This window comes from Sinocyclocheilus anshuiensis, unplaced genomic scaffold (assembly GCF_001515605.1).
Source record: "Sinocyclocheilus anshuiensis isolate Anshui unplaced genomic scaffold, SAMN03320099.WGS_v1.1 scaffold55, whole genome shotgun sequence".
NCBI lineage: Eukaryota > Metazoa > Chordata > Actinopteri > Cypriniformes > Cyprinidae > Sinocyclocheilus > Sinocyclocheilus anshuiensis.
Window position 1 is genome coordinate 1936015 of NW_015549647.1, and position 15506 is coordinate 1951520.

The following is a 15506-nucleotide window of genomic DNA, read 5'->3' on the forward strand; positions in this document are numbered from 1 at the left end:
CACGTGAGCTCCATCCACCCACCGGTGAGAGCTGTAGCCCTTCCTATGGAAACGACACCTGGGCTCTGATTGGCCAGAATTATCTGGGGTCATGCTCACCGATCTCAGGGCCACAAGATCACTCGTCTCCACGGGGCCCTTGGGAACGGGTGGACCCACAGGAGCCTTTGCCGACTGCATCTAGGAGAGCATCACGGGCCAGTATGTGCACGTTTAGGAGAGTATCATCTACACAAGATTTAGAAGGACTCAGCACGCAGACACAGAGGACGTACCGTGATCGCCACGCTAGCGAAGGTATACAAACACATCTAAATACACGAGCATAAGCTTTTGAGAAGAATTATATGACTGTAATCGGTTGTGTCAAAGGAATAGTTAACCCAAAAATTGCTTAAAATTTACTCACCCTCAGGCTTTCCAAGAGGTAGATGAGTTCGTTTCATTCACCTGAACAGATTTGGGGAAATTTAGCATTACATCACTTGCTCACCAGTGGATCCTCAACAGTGAATGGGTGCTGTCAGAATGAGAGTCCAGACAGCTGATAAAAACATCACAATAATCCACAAGTAACCCACATGACTCGAGTCCACCAACTTATGTCTTCTGAAGTGAAAACCTGTGTTTGTAATAAAAAAAAAATCCATCATTTTAACTTTAAACTGTCCCTTTTGGCCATAATACATAATAATGTTTCCTCCAGTGAAAAGGTTCATCCACTGTTGTCCTCTCACATTAAAATCCAGCCACACATTTGTTTAGAACTGTTTTGGAATGTTTTTTTCACTTGTAAATGGTGCTTGATCTATGAATATTTCTCTCCTGATTCAGACAAAATGACTTTTTTCACTGGAGAAATCAATATTATGGATATAGGACTCGTATTTTGCTGGAAGCAAATGTTTGAAATTATAAAAATCTTAATGATATGAAGGATCTAAGGATCCTCAAATGCAAACTGTGTGTTTTGCCTCAAGAGAGCAGCCATACATTTGTGTTGTTTTACTTTCTTTCTTTCTTTCTTTCTTTTACATTCCTGCATTCATTCATTCATTCATAATCATTTTATTATTCCATTTAATCGTATAATTATTTATAATATTAATTTTAAACAATTTATATACTCATTATATTCATTGATTAGTCATTTATATTATTATTATTATGTTTTATGTTATTTTTCCATTGTTGTTTAGACGTTAGATTTGTGGTTTCAAGGATATTTGTGTTCATGAGTAAGAGATAAGAGAATGTCTCCATTCCAAGGTTTTTAACGTCACGGGACGTTGTTGTGAAGCAGCAATTTTCCATTGCTATTGATTGTGGTATAATGACACTTGTTGTATTTATGCTGGGCAGACAAAGTCTTGAGCATTGAAACATACGCAACTATTCAATAAGCTTTGCTCTTTTTTATCATTACTTTGTCATTCATCATTACTTCGTTTCCTGCTTCTGCTCTTCTCTGGCTTTATTCAGTCAACTACTTGGCTGATTGAAGACTGTTAACACAGGATCTGGCATCCAGGGCTGGATCTGATATTTCTGTTATGAGGCATGATCTAACAGATATTATTACAGTTTGTCGAGTCACAAGAAGTTCATTGATGGGCTGGAGTGTGGATTATTATGATGTTTTTATCAGCTGTTTGAACTCATTCACTGCAGAAGACACATTTTGAGTAAATTTCTCCAGTTTGTTCTGAAGAAGAAACAAACTCATCTACATATTGGAAGGCCTGAGGATGAAATACATTTTGAGCAAATTTTCAGTTTTGTGTAAACTATTCCTTCAAAGTGACTTAATTTGGTAAAATGAACTGCAAGGAGCAGAAATTAAAAACACTGCTTGCTTATCTCTATGAGGACTTTCAGTTCACGTATGTTGAAATTATAAGATGGTTCTATTAATTTAGAAACTTTATAATATTTAATGAGGCACTACATATGAATAGGGTAGGCTATTTCCTAGAGTGTAACAGTTGACAGTTAGGTCAAGGTATCTAGCCAAAAATATACATGAGTGAATGTAAGGTTTCCACATTTAACTGTGCTTAAATATTTAAAAGTAAAAACTAATCTTTTTTTCTTAGCCCTTGAAACTGACTGATGAAATCAAGAGACAGGGCAGCTTTTCTCATTAAAATGAGTAATTTTCTCACTGCCTTGACTTTGTAAGGCTCTAGGACACAGCAGATGTTAAACTGTGACCTATATTCTGAAATGTGTAACCTGAAATTGCTGAGCATTAAATTCAACTGCAGCTGGTTTTATAGTTGTTTGGCACTTGGATGTAGTTGTTAATGGACTGACCACGTTTGTACTCCAGCCACATTCTTTTTTAGTGATAGCTATAACATAATTAAAAAATGTTGTTGTGACTGTAGAGAGATGTCTTTACAAGGACGAATGACTTTAGTTTTGGCCAATTACATGTCACATTAAATTTAGTTTTTTATTGCCTGCGTTAAATAAAAGGGCAATAAAATCCACAGGAACGTGATGTGACTTGTTAGGTTAGTAAGACAGACAAAGTTGTATATTTTAGTATAGATTTCCATCATGATACGCAATAAAGTACAGTATATAGCTTGTACATTAAGTAAATTGTAAGATAAGAAATTTATTGTTTATTGTACAGTACTTTTAATATGCAGAGTCATCTTATCAAAGATTCACACTTTTGCATATCATATCAAAAGTAATGTAGAGTTCAAGGAAACTGTCACAACATTTTGATTTAATGTGTTAAACATCTCAAGGTTGTTCATTGACCAAGTGATTTATTATACTTTGAAAGAAGATACCTAACAAACCTTCTCACAATTTACAGCGTTAAGCACAATTTAAATTTTTATAGTCTATTCCTAATATAAAATATGAAATTGTATTTTTGCTATACGAGCGAAATGCCACTTTTAGAAAGATGTTACCTAATGATAATGTAACTGGTAATATAAGTGAAAGTTTAAATTTAGGATGTTTTCTAAAAGTTCCAAAAATATTGTGGGAAGTCAAAACTGTTAAATTCAACCAAAATCATTATTTATGCCTATACTTCCTCCCCACCTAAATGATTTATTGTCTTAATGAACTGTCTTTTCTTCTGAATAGGTTCTGCTATTATTGTAGGGATTTTTTTTTACTATCACATACCCTCATACAGTTTAAAAAACCTAATAGATCTCACCTGTCACTGATGCTTTTGATTGCCTTTCACTGTCTTTCTCTCCTTACGCCCTGTTTATCCATGATCTATTGCTTTCTCAGATAACGGGCGTAGTATTAAAGGTAACAGAGCTGTTACTCAGCACATGCTTGCCTGCCTGCCTGTGTAAAGCATGCTCAGGCTTACACTGAATGCTCCTGAAACACACCAAATTAACAATCACAAAATACTGAAAAATAAGTGTGAATGTGCCAGAGGGACAGAGGAGAGATTTGCATGCGTAATGCCTTGCGTGACGTGAAAGTGCATGGGACAGAAATCACTTGCTGGATTGTTTGAGCCGATATTTAAGAACTAAGTTTGAGCTTTTGCAGCTTCTTCTGCCTTTCTTTTCTTCCTCTCCCTTTTCTTCCTCTAAATCTCTCTTTCTGAACCTACATGAGTTTTCAACCCCTCAGGTTAAAGTTAATGTATTCCACAGGAGAATGGATTGTTTAGATTCTTGTAGCATTCTTGTCATAAATCTTTTCAATATACAAGACTGTGGATCATTTCAGTTCAGTGACCTGTTTATGACAGTAGAGTTCTTGAGATGATTCCAGATTCTCTTGACCTTTGGCCTCTTAACTTTTCAAAAGTGAAATCATTCTTTGCTCCCCTTCCCCCTCTCTTTCACTCTCTTCTCATTGGCTAGTGTCACGCTCTTGGATGGCTAGGGGTATGGCTAGAGCTTCACTTTTTTAACCGTTGTCATGTCTCTGTTGTGCGTGTGTCTACTGTCTTTGTATGTTGTGTTTGCAATTGACTTATCCACAATCCACTTGTTTGTGGTGGTGCTGATTTTAATAATGTTGGTCTGTAAATGCAGATTATTAAAATGATCAGTGTTGATGTCACTATTAAAGTGATAGACTGCTATTTTTTTGATAGCGAGAGAGAGAGAGTTGTACCCTGCTCATAATTTGTGTGTGTGTGTGTATTTGCTTTAGGTCCATTTAATCAGATCAAGTCCAGCATTTTGGGTTCCACGTCTGACTCAAACCTTACTAAGTACAGCACCATCAACAAGATCCCTCTCATCACTCTAAACTTCTCAGAGACCAACAATGACAAGCGGGCATCATCTCCGCATTCCTCAGAGAAAACCATCATTGCACCAAAGGTCAAAGATCGAACACACAATGTCACAGAGAAGGTCACACAGGTGAGCGATGGACATTACATCATGGAAACATTCATTTACTACTATAAATGCAGCAACCAAAAACGAGTCAACAAAGTGGTCTCACAAAATGCTATTGATTACTACTAAATACTACATTATGTCTCTCTTATGGGAAAGTCAGACATATAAAGGGTTGTCTTAATTACAAGAGAGAAGTGGCCTTCAACTGGGAATGAAAGTTAGATGGGACTAACACACACACACACACACTCACACTAATTCAACTCATTAATGTTTCTGTAAACCAGCTGAGTATACTTGAAAAATGTAAAAAAAAATTTTTGCCTCAGAGTAATTCTCTCTTAGAACTTCTGTTCATACTGTTTGTGTGTATTAATCACTTATTCATTATTCCAATGAATAAAATGTTTGTCCTTCTAATCTTTAAACAAAAGATTTAAAGGTGCACTAAGCGATTTTTGCGAAACAATGTTGATATTTGAATACCCCAACAGGACCTCGCCCCTATTTTGATAACTATACGTACACAACCCTGGCAGCGACAATGGCGGAATCTGCTATGCCTGCCGGCCGCAGCATATTCAAGCAAAAGCCAACACAGAAAAGTTGTGAAAAAGCAAAATCAATGTAACTCACCTATCAACCTCTGCGTCCGATTCCCTTCCGCTCCTTGAGTTCTCTCCACCGCTGGAAAGCTGCTCCAATATTTACACGGTCCTACCTCTTGCCTGATCGTAACCCTTCATTTTAATGTTTTGTTCTTCTGAAATTTTACTCTTTTTTTTTTTTTATCTGCCATCTCTCGCTATCTATAGTCGATCAGCTAATATCCGTCCTGTGCACTCACTGAGCGCTCTCTTCTCCCTATCATTACTAGACACGCCCCTTACTGATCTTCCGAATCCGATATTCAACAAATGTTTGAGACTTTATATGTTTAGCATTCATGTTATTGCCTGCTTAAGGTGAATTGCTTTGTTGTTTTCCTCATTTGTATGTACACTACAGTTTAAAAGTTTGCTGTCAGTAATGTTTTTTTAAATAATACTTCATTATCCAGCAAAGACGCATTGAATTGATCAAAAATGTCAGTAAAAATAATTACTTTACATTGTAATAACATTTCACAATATTACTGTTTTTACTATATTTTTGATCAAATAAATGCAGCATTGGTGAGCATAAGAGATTTTAATGTTTCCAAAACAAAATCGTACCAACTTTGAATTGCTATCTGGATCTGGTATGTAACACCTCCTTTTCATTATTCAGTCAATTCTTGATGGATGAAAGTTCTTAGAATATTATTTTCTTTAAATATCGGGTTTCACTCAGAAATATGTCATATTACAGAAGTAAATTGGGTTGCGAATGCTGTTTCATGTTGACCAAAGATAGCACTTATGATGGTGACTTCCTACGAAACAACTATTTACAACACACCAATAACAGCACAAAATAGATATAAAATGTCTGTTGATCTGCATAACTACTTAAGTCCCTCTGCTTGAGATTTGACATTTGCTGCACAATGAGCAGGACCGATAAACCAATAAGAAGCGTGGAACACCATATTCTACATACAGTACATGTATTTTAACCACATGTCTGGAATAAGTAGTAGGAACTAATCATGAAACATGAAGTAATAAATCTAGTGGTGCATATACGAACATGCACCACTAATGGCTAAACACATATACGCAAAATATTGGCTCAGTTTGTATCTCTCTCCCTCCTCTACCATATACGAACATGCACCACTAATGGCTAAACACATATACGCAAAATATTGGCTCAGTTTGTATCTCTCTCCCTCCTCTTCTGTCTATTTCTGTTAGTGGTGCTGTTTTTGTTTGTTTGCCACATTATAGACTTGTTGCCTGTAACTAACCAGATGGCCAGTTACACACACAGATGGCTCGTTTCATCTTTTCTATTCTTTGTGTCATGCTGGTTGAAGAGTTGGACTCTAATTAAACTTGGTCTTGGCATCTAATCCTGAAATGCAGCCTCCCACACACCCGCAACCTTTATGCCAAACATGATTTCTCTCTTTCTGATTGACCCTTTTTTAATATATCTCTTCTTTAATACATATCTTTATACTCTTCTTAATAATAATGAAATCCTCAAATGAAAACTCATTTCAGAGAAGCCACTTACATTCATGTGCAACCATGTGTTTTTAACACATCCATATTAGATAAAAAATAACCAAGCTATCCACAATAATAGTTTAAAGATAAACATAACTTTAAAGTTGAATCTGAAGTAAGCCAACAAAGGTCACTAAAAGTGAGAGTTTGATTACCGCACTGCATTATTGATTAATAATTAAACCCCAATAATTTATTTATACACTGCATGGGTGACGTAATTTGGCAGGACACAACTTGTCAAGTGACACACAGACAAGCTCATATACAGTAATTAGGAGAACACATGATTTACAGCGAGCTGCAATTCTACTAATTATGATGGCCTCAGTCAATACTGAGCATTTTTTTGACCTGCTTCACCATTTTGAGACACTTTGACCCAATTTGAGTTTTATGCACTGGATGAAAAAGACACTTTCTAGTGATACAATATAATTATGTTTCTACTTGAAACTGTTGATGAGAAATAATAATGTCAATGTATGTGATCATTTTTATTTTTTTTACTTGTTTTTTTTTTTTTTGTTGAGAAAATCGATTCTAAAGATTCCAAACAATTTTCAGACATTTCATACAAAATTAGGATTTTTAGTTAAACATACAATAAATAATTCAGACAATAACAGATTAAGTTAAAAAAAATAATGTTTGTTTTTTCATTATCATTTTTTTTTCTTTTTTAAGATATCAATGCTGTACTTTTGTTCAGCAAGGATGCATTTAGTTGATCAAAACAGTATTTAGTTGATCAAAAGACAGAGACCAACTTTAAAAGACTTTAAAGTTGTTTTTGTTACAAAAAAACTCTCTCTTCCACTTCACTTCCTGTCAGATCTCTAGACCTATATATCCTCATTATCTCATTAAAGGCAAAAATGCCAAAAATAAATACAATTCTATTTCAAATAAATGCTTTTCTTTGGCGCTTTCTATTCATCAAAGAATCATGAAAAAATTTATTCAACTGCACAACTGTTTTCAACTTTGCAAATAATAAGAAATGTTTCTTTAGCAGCAAATCAGCCTATTAGATTTCTGAAGGATCATGTGACACAGAAGACTTGAGTAATGATGCTGAAAATTCAGCCTTGCCATCACAGGAATAAATTACAATTTAAAATACATTAAAATAGTAAACAGTTACGTTAAATTGTCATATAAATAAAATAAATTCAGCATACACTATTAAAAGTATAGCATATGACCTCTTAGTGGCTGCAGCCCATGGGCCTCCCAGCAGATACCTACATTATTCAGCCAGTTTGTGTAGTTGCATGTGTGTGTGTGTGTGTGTGTGTGTGTGTGTGTGTGTGAGAATGAAAGACACCCTTCATGACACACAAATACCCACACAGGCTAGCTGAAGGCTTGGCAATTACTGTCACTGAAAGCAAGAGGAAATTGTCTCTCATCCTCTCTGTGTCAGTGGAGGAATGGAGAGGAGGGCTGTATGAGAATTGCCTCTGTGACATTGAGACTGTCCTAGTGTGTCCCACACACATACTGTCATACATCACTGTACAGATCAAAGCAGCTGTTGACTCATTTGTAATAATAAGCGTCCAGGGTGTTTCTGGATGCTTTAATATAATGCAGTGTATATAATCCTATGCATTTGTTTGCTCACTGAACACCCAGACTGGTCCTGTCCGTACAGACTGGTTCCCTGATGGGAAGGACATAACAGTCTTTCTGTATGTAATTTTTTCTCTGGCTGGATGGTGTGCTGTGGTCCGTGATTAACTCATGGCTGCCTCGGCTGTGACCCGTCACCATGTGGCCTTCTCTCAGCTTTTCACATTACCATCTGAGAGCTGGATTATGAAATTTGCATCATACTGTAGGCATGATGTATTGCCCTCTCTTCAGTTTCCAACAATTTCTATACAGTAGACATACAGTGTGATGCTCTATTTAAAAAAAGGAGCTCAATGACTAAGTACTAAATTGACATACTCTAACATTCACCTTGCAAAGCATCCTGGCCAATCAGAACAGATTTTTTCTAGAAACAAAGCTACAAAAATCTTTATGATATTGACATCACAACCATGATTATGTTAACAACAGTATGAACTATACTTACTAATTTACATTTACATTTACATTTACATTTAGTCATTTAGCAGACGCTTTTATCCAAAGCGACTTACAATTGGGGGATACATAAAGCGATTCTTCTTAAAGAGGCAAACAGACACAGGAAGTGGTTGTAATACCAAGTTTCTAGACATTGTTCAAATAAGTACAAGCTAGAAAGAGAAGGAATAAATAAAGAGAGAGATGTTTTTTTTTTTTATTTTTTTATTTTTTTTTTTTTTATGATGAAGTCAAGTAGCTTCGAAAGAGATGTGTTTTCAGCTGTCGCTTGAAAATTGTCAGGGATTCAGCATTCCGGATAGGGGTGGGAAGATCGTTCCACCAGCCAGGAGTGGTGAACGAGAATGTTCTGGAAAGTGATTTTGAGCCTCTCTGTGATGGTACCACGAGGCGTCGCTCACTAGCGGATCTCAGACTTCTGGAGGGGATGTAGATTCGTAGTAGTGAGTGGAAGTAGGCGTAGAAAGTAGAAAATTTACATCTTTAAGTCTTAAAAGTATAATAGGAAAAACAGTGTGTTCAGTTCCAAGGGTCAGAGAGGGTTGAAAATGGTCACGTAAAACTAATTTCAAAATTAAGATGGAAATCAACAGTATCACAAATCAAATATAAAATTTTTTACCTTTGACCTTTGCTTAAACCAGTGATTCCCAAGCTTTTAGCTTTAGAATAAATATTTTGAAAAAATAATGATAATAAATGGCTATTAATGTTTTTTGTTTGTTTTTAAAAAAGAATATTAAAATATGACATGATTTTTTTTTTTTTTGTTTAATTAAATGTTGCTCTCAATATGAAACTAAAGCTGCTTGTCGGTGGCCACAAGTCACGTCTTAATAAGTCTTAATAATTCAACCGATTCATTCAAATGGCTGATTCATTTAAAAACAAGGCTGTCTTTAAATAATTGGTCACTGAATCATTGGCTCACTTTATCTGTTAAAAACCTGGGAATGCTATAATATAATAGAAAATAATAAAATATAATTTTAACATGTTCATGTTTTCTATAATTAATCGCACCAAGTTAACATGTTAAATTGACAGCCCTACTTTATTTCAATAAATTATGTAATATTTGAATAATTTAACACATTTGCATGTTCACAGTTCTCTAATGTTGGTTAATTGTCACAATACATTCAGGTAAACATAAAATATACATTTAAGTTAGTGTTTCATTTTTATTAAAATGTTTTAAATTATTTTCAATTATTATTAACTCACAAACCCTCTGTAGTTCCCTCACGAACCCCTAGGGTTTTGCAAACCCCAGTTTGGGAATCCCTGGCTTAGAATGAAGAACAAGATGCTCTTTGGATCATTTTCAAATAATCCTGGATAATAATAATCCAGTATTTGCATAAACATTATATAATTTAGCTTGTGTAAAAGTATGCCATATTAGTTTTGGTAATACTTAAGTTTAGGGAGCAGTTCTCACTATTAACTAGTTGCTTATTAGTATGCTTAGGACTAGCATTTTGGCAGTTTATTAGTACTTATAAAGCACATATTAATGCCTTATTATATGTGGCCATATTTTAGATCCCATAATCCTACCCCATACCTAAATTTAACAACTACCTTACTAACTATTATTAAGCAGCAAATCAGGAGTTTATTGAGGCAAAAGTCATAGTTAATAGTTAGTTAACTCTTTCCCCGCCAGCATTATTGAAAAAAGTTGCCAGCCACCGCCAGCGATTTTGATGATTTTCACTAAAATTTGATGCCTCCAGTATATTTTGCTGTATGAATATTTGAATATGCAATACACCAAAATAAAGATCAGAGCCTCTACTTTTAAACAACAACAAAAAAAAATTTTTCTAGCTTAAAGCATTCTTTTTTTATCAACACTTGAATATAGGTAGGTTTCATAAAAAATACATAATTTTGAGCAAAAAGGTGAGAAAATAAATTTTTTATCAAAAACTACATCTGGATAATATTCAGTACGATTATCAAAGCATAAATCCAGTAAATCGCTTCCATCAATACCTCCAAAGCTTGCACAGACATGCAGTTTTCATTTATGTGCTCTCTATTGCTGATGATCGCATTATTTTTCATATGCCTCTGTATACATAAGAGATCGCTAGTTTCTCCATCCTGTTCACGTGTGTTTTTGTTCGGGAAGTTTTGTACTCGTTCAGAAGATGCGTAATAGCGCCCCCGTGTGTATAACAGTGAAAACACGAAAAGCCGTAAAAACTAGTCTTTGGCGGGGAAGCGTTTTCTTGTAAAAGACAAGATAACTCGTCAATGGCGGGAAATAGTTAAGCATAATTGTTAATTCACAAACGCTACGATTTAATTAAATAACTATATGCGGTGCAGAAATACACAAAATAATGTTCTTTTTAGCAGCATCATATGACCCCTTTAAGAACATTCTAAAATCCATGAACATGACAAATTGCTATGCTAATAATATGATTTATAATTTTAAAATTTATGAGATTATTAACATCATGAATATCTGAATCACATTCTACACTGCATGAATTTAATCATGTGTACATTTAATACATGAGTCACTGTGTTGTTTCCAGTCTCTGATTTTGCAGCTTCTGATATCTGTTAATAGTTGCAAAATTTAAAAGTACCATTGTTGTCATAGTAACCGCATCTCCATGCTTTAGGTGTTGTCGCTAGGCGCCGACGTGCTTCCAGAGTATAAGCTTCAGACGTCACGCATCAACAAGTTCACCATCCTACACTACAGCCCCTTTAAGGCAGTCTGGGATTGGCTGATTCTGCTGCTAGTCATCTACACCGCTGTTTTCACACCCTACAGTGCGGCCTTCCTGCTCAATGATGTGGAGGAGCAGAAGAGACGAGAGTGTGGTTATTCCTGCAGCCCGCTCAACGTGGTGGACCTCATGGTGGACATCATGTTTATCGTAGACATTCTTATAAATTTCCGGACTACGTACGTTAACACCAATGAAGAGGTGGTTAGTCATCCGGCTAAGATAGCAGTGCATTACTTCAAGGGATGGTTCTTCATAGACATGGTGGCAGCCATACCTTTTGACCTGCTCATATTTGAGGGAGGATCAGAAGAGGTGAGCAGTGCATATGTATATGTGTGGTTTGATTTGTTTTAAGCATTCTAGAATGAATGATTTTTCATGCTTTTCATACTATTGCTTATACTTTGAGTTATAAATACAACAAATTTAAAAAACTACTTCAAACTACATGGAACATTAAACCAACCAACCTGAACACCTGGCAACCAACTCCAAAATTTGGGGTTAAATATAAAATACAGTTTAATGCTTAAATATGGATTTGACACTAAAACCGCCAGCGGGTAAAATTTACCCATGCACATGACTACTGTTTTGATATGGCTAAAAACATATTATGTCACTGTATTATGCCACTGTCTTCACAAAGTAATGTCTAGAGTCATGAAATGATTATTTTTAGTCATCAACTATGTATTTGTCCTGTTGTTTTATGTTCAAGGCTATTTTAAGCAGGCTACACTAATCACTTTTCTTAATGGTGAATATAGGCTAAACCATCCTGCAATGACAACGAGAATTACAAGGAAATAAATACATGTTTTTGTCTTTATGTTCAAGGCTATTTTAAGCAGGCTACACTAATCACTTTTCTTAATGGTGAATATAGAATATAGGTAATGGCAACGAGAATTAGAAGGAAATAAACATATTTGGGTGGTGTATTATTTTATTATCATAAAATGTAATTAATCACATATTAAGATAGCCCATGTTATTTAAATTAATAAACTAGACCTAATCTCATGAGAAAACTTAATTATTTTATGAGGTGTCAATTTCGTAGTAATTTGTACGAAAATGTAACATTTTTTGAAAAAATCATGAAGCTTCACCCCAAACATAACTGTCAGATCAGACAGAAACGTACAAATGACATTGTACGAATTCATAAAAATTTTCCAAATTGTAAAATAGTTCTGAACTGCCATGAGAGTGTGTTGGATATCTCAATATCTTCAGCACACCACTGGATGTTGCTCTTTTGTTCTAAAACATTACAAGCCCAATTTCTCCTTAAATGCTTTAGAGCAACATTTGGCCAGAGCTCACTGATCCTAGGTCAGACCATTTCACCTCCAACTGATTTCCAAATCCCACTCTTCCCCAAACCAGTGGCGGCTCTCCATAGCTTTATATGGGGAACATGCTGCTACCTGCCTGGTCTGCTGGAGTGTGAGTTCCTGAAGAGAGACATTCATCAGCAGTACCGGGGGTCGCTTTTTGATGGAGTGGCCCTGCCACGCTTCCATGCAGATCACTCCAGCTCCAGGCAAAACAGCAGTTGCGTGTCAGTACGGCAGCCATGCGTCATCCTTATTGATGGGCCTCCCTCTGCAGGTCTCTGCCGCTCTGGTCATGTGCTGGCATCGGCATTTGCTCCACTGGCATGTGCCGCGCTGCTGAAAAGTCGAAGTGAGAGTAAACATCCACACTGTATTTACTCCACATTCGGCTGATGTATTGTGTGCCGTAGAGAATGAGGGGAACATTGAGCACGAATCACAGAAAGTAAATAAATCCACACGAGAGGTTGAATGGTGAAGCTGCAGCAGGGTTTGGTGATGTAATTTATCACAAGCATCAAACAGCATGGCAGATTCTTAAACATGCCGTTTGTCATAACACAGGTAAAATCTCTGCAACTCTATGGCAGTGGTGGCTGGTCCTTTGTTGAGAAGAGCAGATCAAAAGCAAAACATATCAATAGCAAAAAATTACTATCTATCTATCTATCTATCTATCTATCTGTCTGTCTGTCTCTAAATAAAATATATATTTTTAAATAAATTAATCTACATTAATTTATTTTTCATTGTATTTATTTTTAATGTATTAATATAAAAATGATATTTTTATAAATACATGTATTTCTTAATGTTTTTAGTTTTTAACATTTTTAGAAAAAATGTGCAACAATCACTTATCAATAGCATATTATGTACTAATATTGATTGATTGATTCCAGGCATGATATATAGATTACTTGGTTGAACTCTGAGCCCTCTTGATGGTAGACCAACTTTTTAATGAGTCAAAAACAGATATCATGACAAGTGTAACCCGATTCTCAATTATTCAACTGGTTCAATTAAGCCAGTTCTTTCTGATTAATCAGATAAATTAATGAATGAAATACAGTGCAAACATCCACCAACTGAAGTTTAGCAGGATTTTCCAGTAGGGTGGTTATGTGACAATTTTTCCAGATTGCATACATCACTTCTAGTTAGTTGCTAGAATCCTTGAGAATTGCATTCATTTGCAGCCGTTATACCTCCACAAAAGCATCTAGGCACTTTTAGGGAGTGTCGTGGTAATATCTCATTATAATGTCTCTACTCAGTGCGAGAGGACAGGACACTCTTCATCAAAAACGATTATAAATCAAAAAGCCATGGGAGTGTCTAGACACTCCAATGAGTAATTTGAAAGATAATATTTTAATTGCTTTCAACAAGTGTGTTTTAGGTCAGATGATGCACTGCCTTGTCAGTTGGGTTTCTGAGAGCCTGTTTGCACTTATAGATATAGATAGTTCACCTACAAATCAATCATGACATGTCATTTCAGACTTGAAAAACGTTGTCTCAGTGTCACATGATCCTTCAGAAATCGTTCTAGTATGAAGATTTGCTACTCAAGAGACTGTGTAAGTCAAGTAAGTAAAGTAAGTAAATAAATTTAAATTTGTGAGATTTAAGTAGTAATGTTTTGAAAATAAGTCATTATTGTAAAAATGGTTCTACTTAAAATATTACAACTTTATTCTAAAAATATTACTACTTTCATCCCATGAAGTCATAATATTCAAGAAAAGCAGTAATATTTTGAGAATAAAGTCATAGTATTAACAGATTAAAGTCATAATATTAACAAAAGTTTTGACATGACATAATGAGATTGAAGTAGTATTTTTTTTTCAGATAAAATTGACATTATTCTAAAATTATTATTGATTTCATTGCATAATATTATGACTGTATTCCAAAAATATTACTACTTTAATCCCATTAATTTGTAATATCAGATGATTAAAGTAGTAATATTTTGATAATAAAGTCATAATGTTAATAGATTAAAATAAGTTTTGAGAATAAAATTTTACAATTATTATAAAAATATGATTTTTTTTAATCCCTTAATGTTATTATTTTTGTCTAAAAAAATACTACTTTTATCTTCATTCTCATAAAACCTTAAGTAGTAATATTTAGAATATTTTTCGACATAGAATTACCAGATTAGTCAAAGTTTCAAGAATAATGTTGTAACATTATGAGATAGAAGCAGTAATATTTTTAGAATAAGATCATAGCATTATTGTAAAAAAAATTACTACTTTAATCAAATATCAATACAACTTTATTCTAAAAATTAATTTAATTTAAAAATAAAGTTGTAACATTAGTGAAGATTAAAGTAGCAATAGTTTTAGAATAATGTAACATTTAAAAAAAATATTACTAATTTAATTTCATAATATTAAGATTTTATTCTAAAACATTATTTTAATTTCACAAAATCATAATATTTTGAGATAAAAGTAGTAATATTTTGAGAATAAATTCCAAATTAAGAGCCTTAAGTCATTGCATTATAAAATAAAAGTCATATTATTGACTCTCAAACTCATTAAAGATGCTCCTCACTGGATTGACTGTCAAAGATTTTCAAACCAAGTGCACAAACCAAGCAAGTCAGCTCACATCATCAAAAAACAGAGCACATGTTATAATTATATGTAATTAATCACATATTAAGATAACCTATGTTATTTAAATTACTAAAATACCCTAAATAGACAATAGTGAGCAATAATAATTCACTGGATCGGTAATATA

The 15506-nt window shown here is 34.4% G+C and overlaps 1 protein-coding gene across 1 annotated transcript in view; it reads left to right on the forward strand.

Moving 5' to 3' along the window:
* The window catches only part of LOC107660042 (potassium voltage-gated channel subfamily H member 7-like), a 61624-nt gene that overhangs the window by 28903 nt on the left and 17215 nt on the right, over positions 1-15506 (forward strand). Inside the window, exons 5-8 of the mRNA XM_016449211.1 lie at positions 1-297; positions 3274-3294; positions 4162-4376; positions 11269-11694. The exon at positions 1-297 is cut by the window's left edge and continues 13 nt beyond it. Coding sequence (XP_016304697.1) covers positions 1-297; positions 3274-3294; positions 4162-4376; positions 11269-11694 — 959 coding nt within the window. The remainder of the gene's footprint in view (positions 298-3273; positions 3295-4161; positions 4377-11268; positions 11695-15506) is intronic.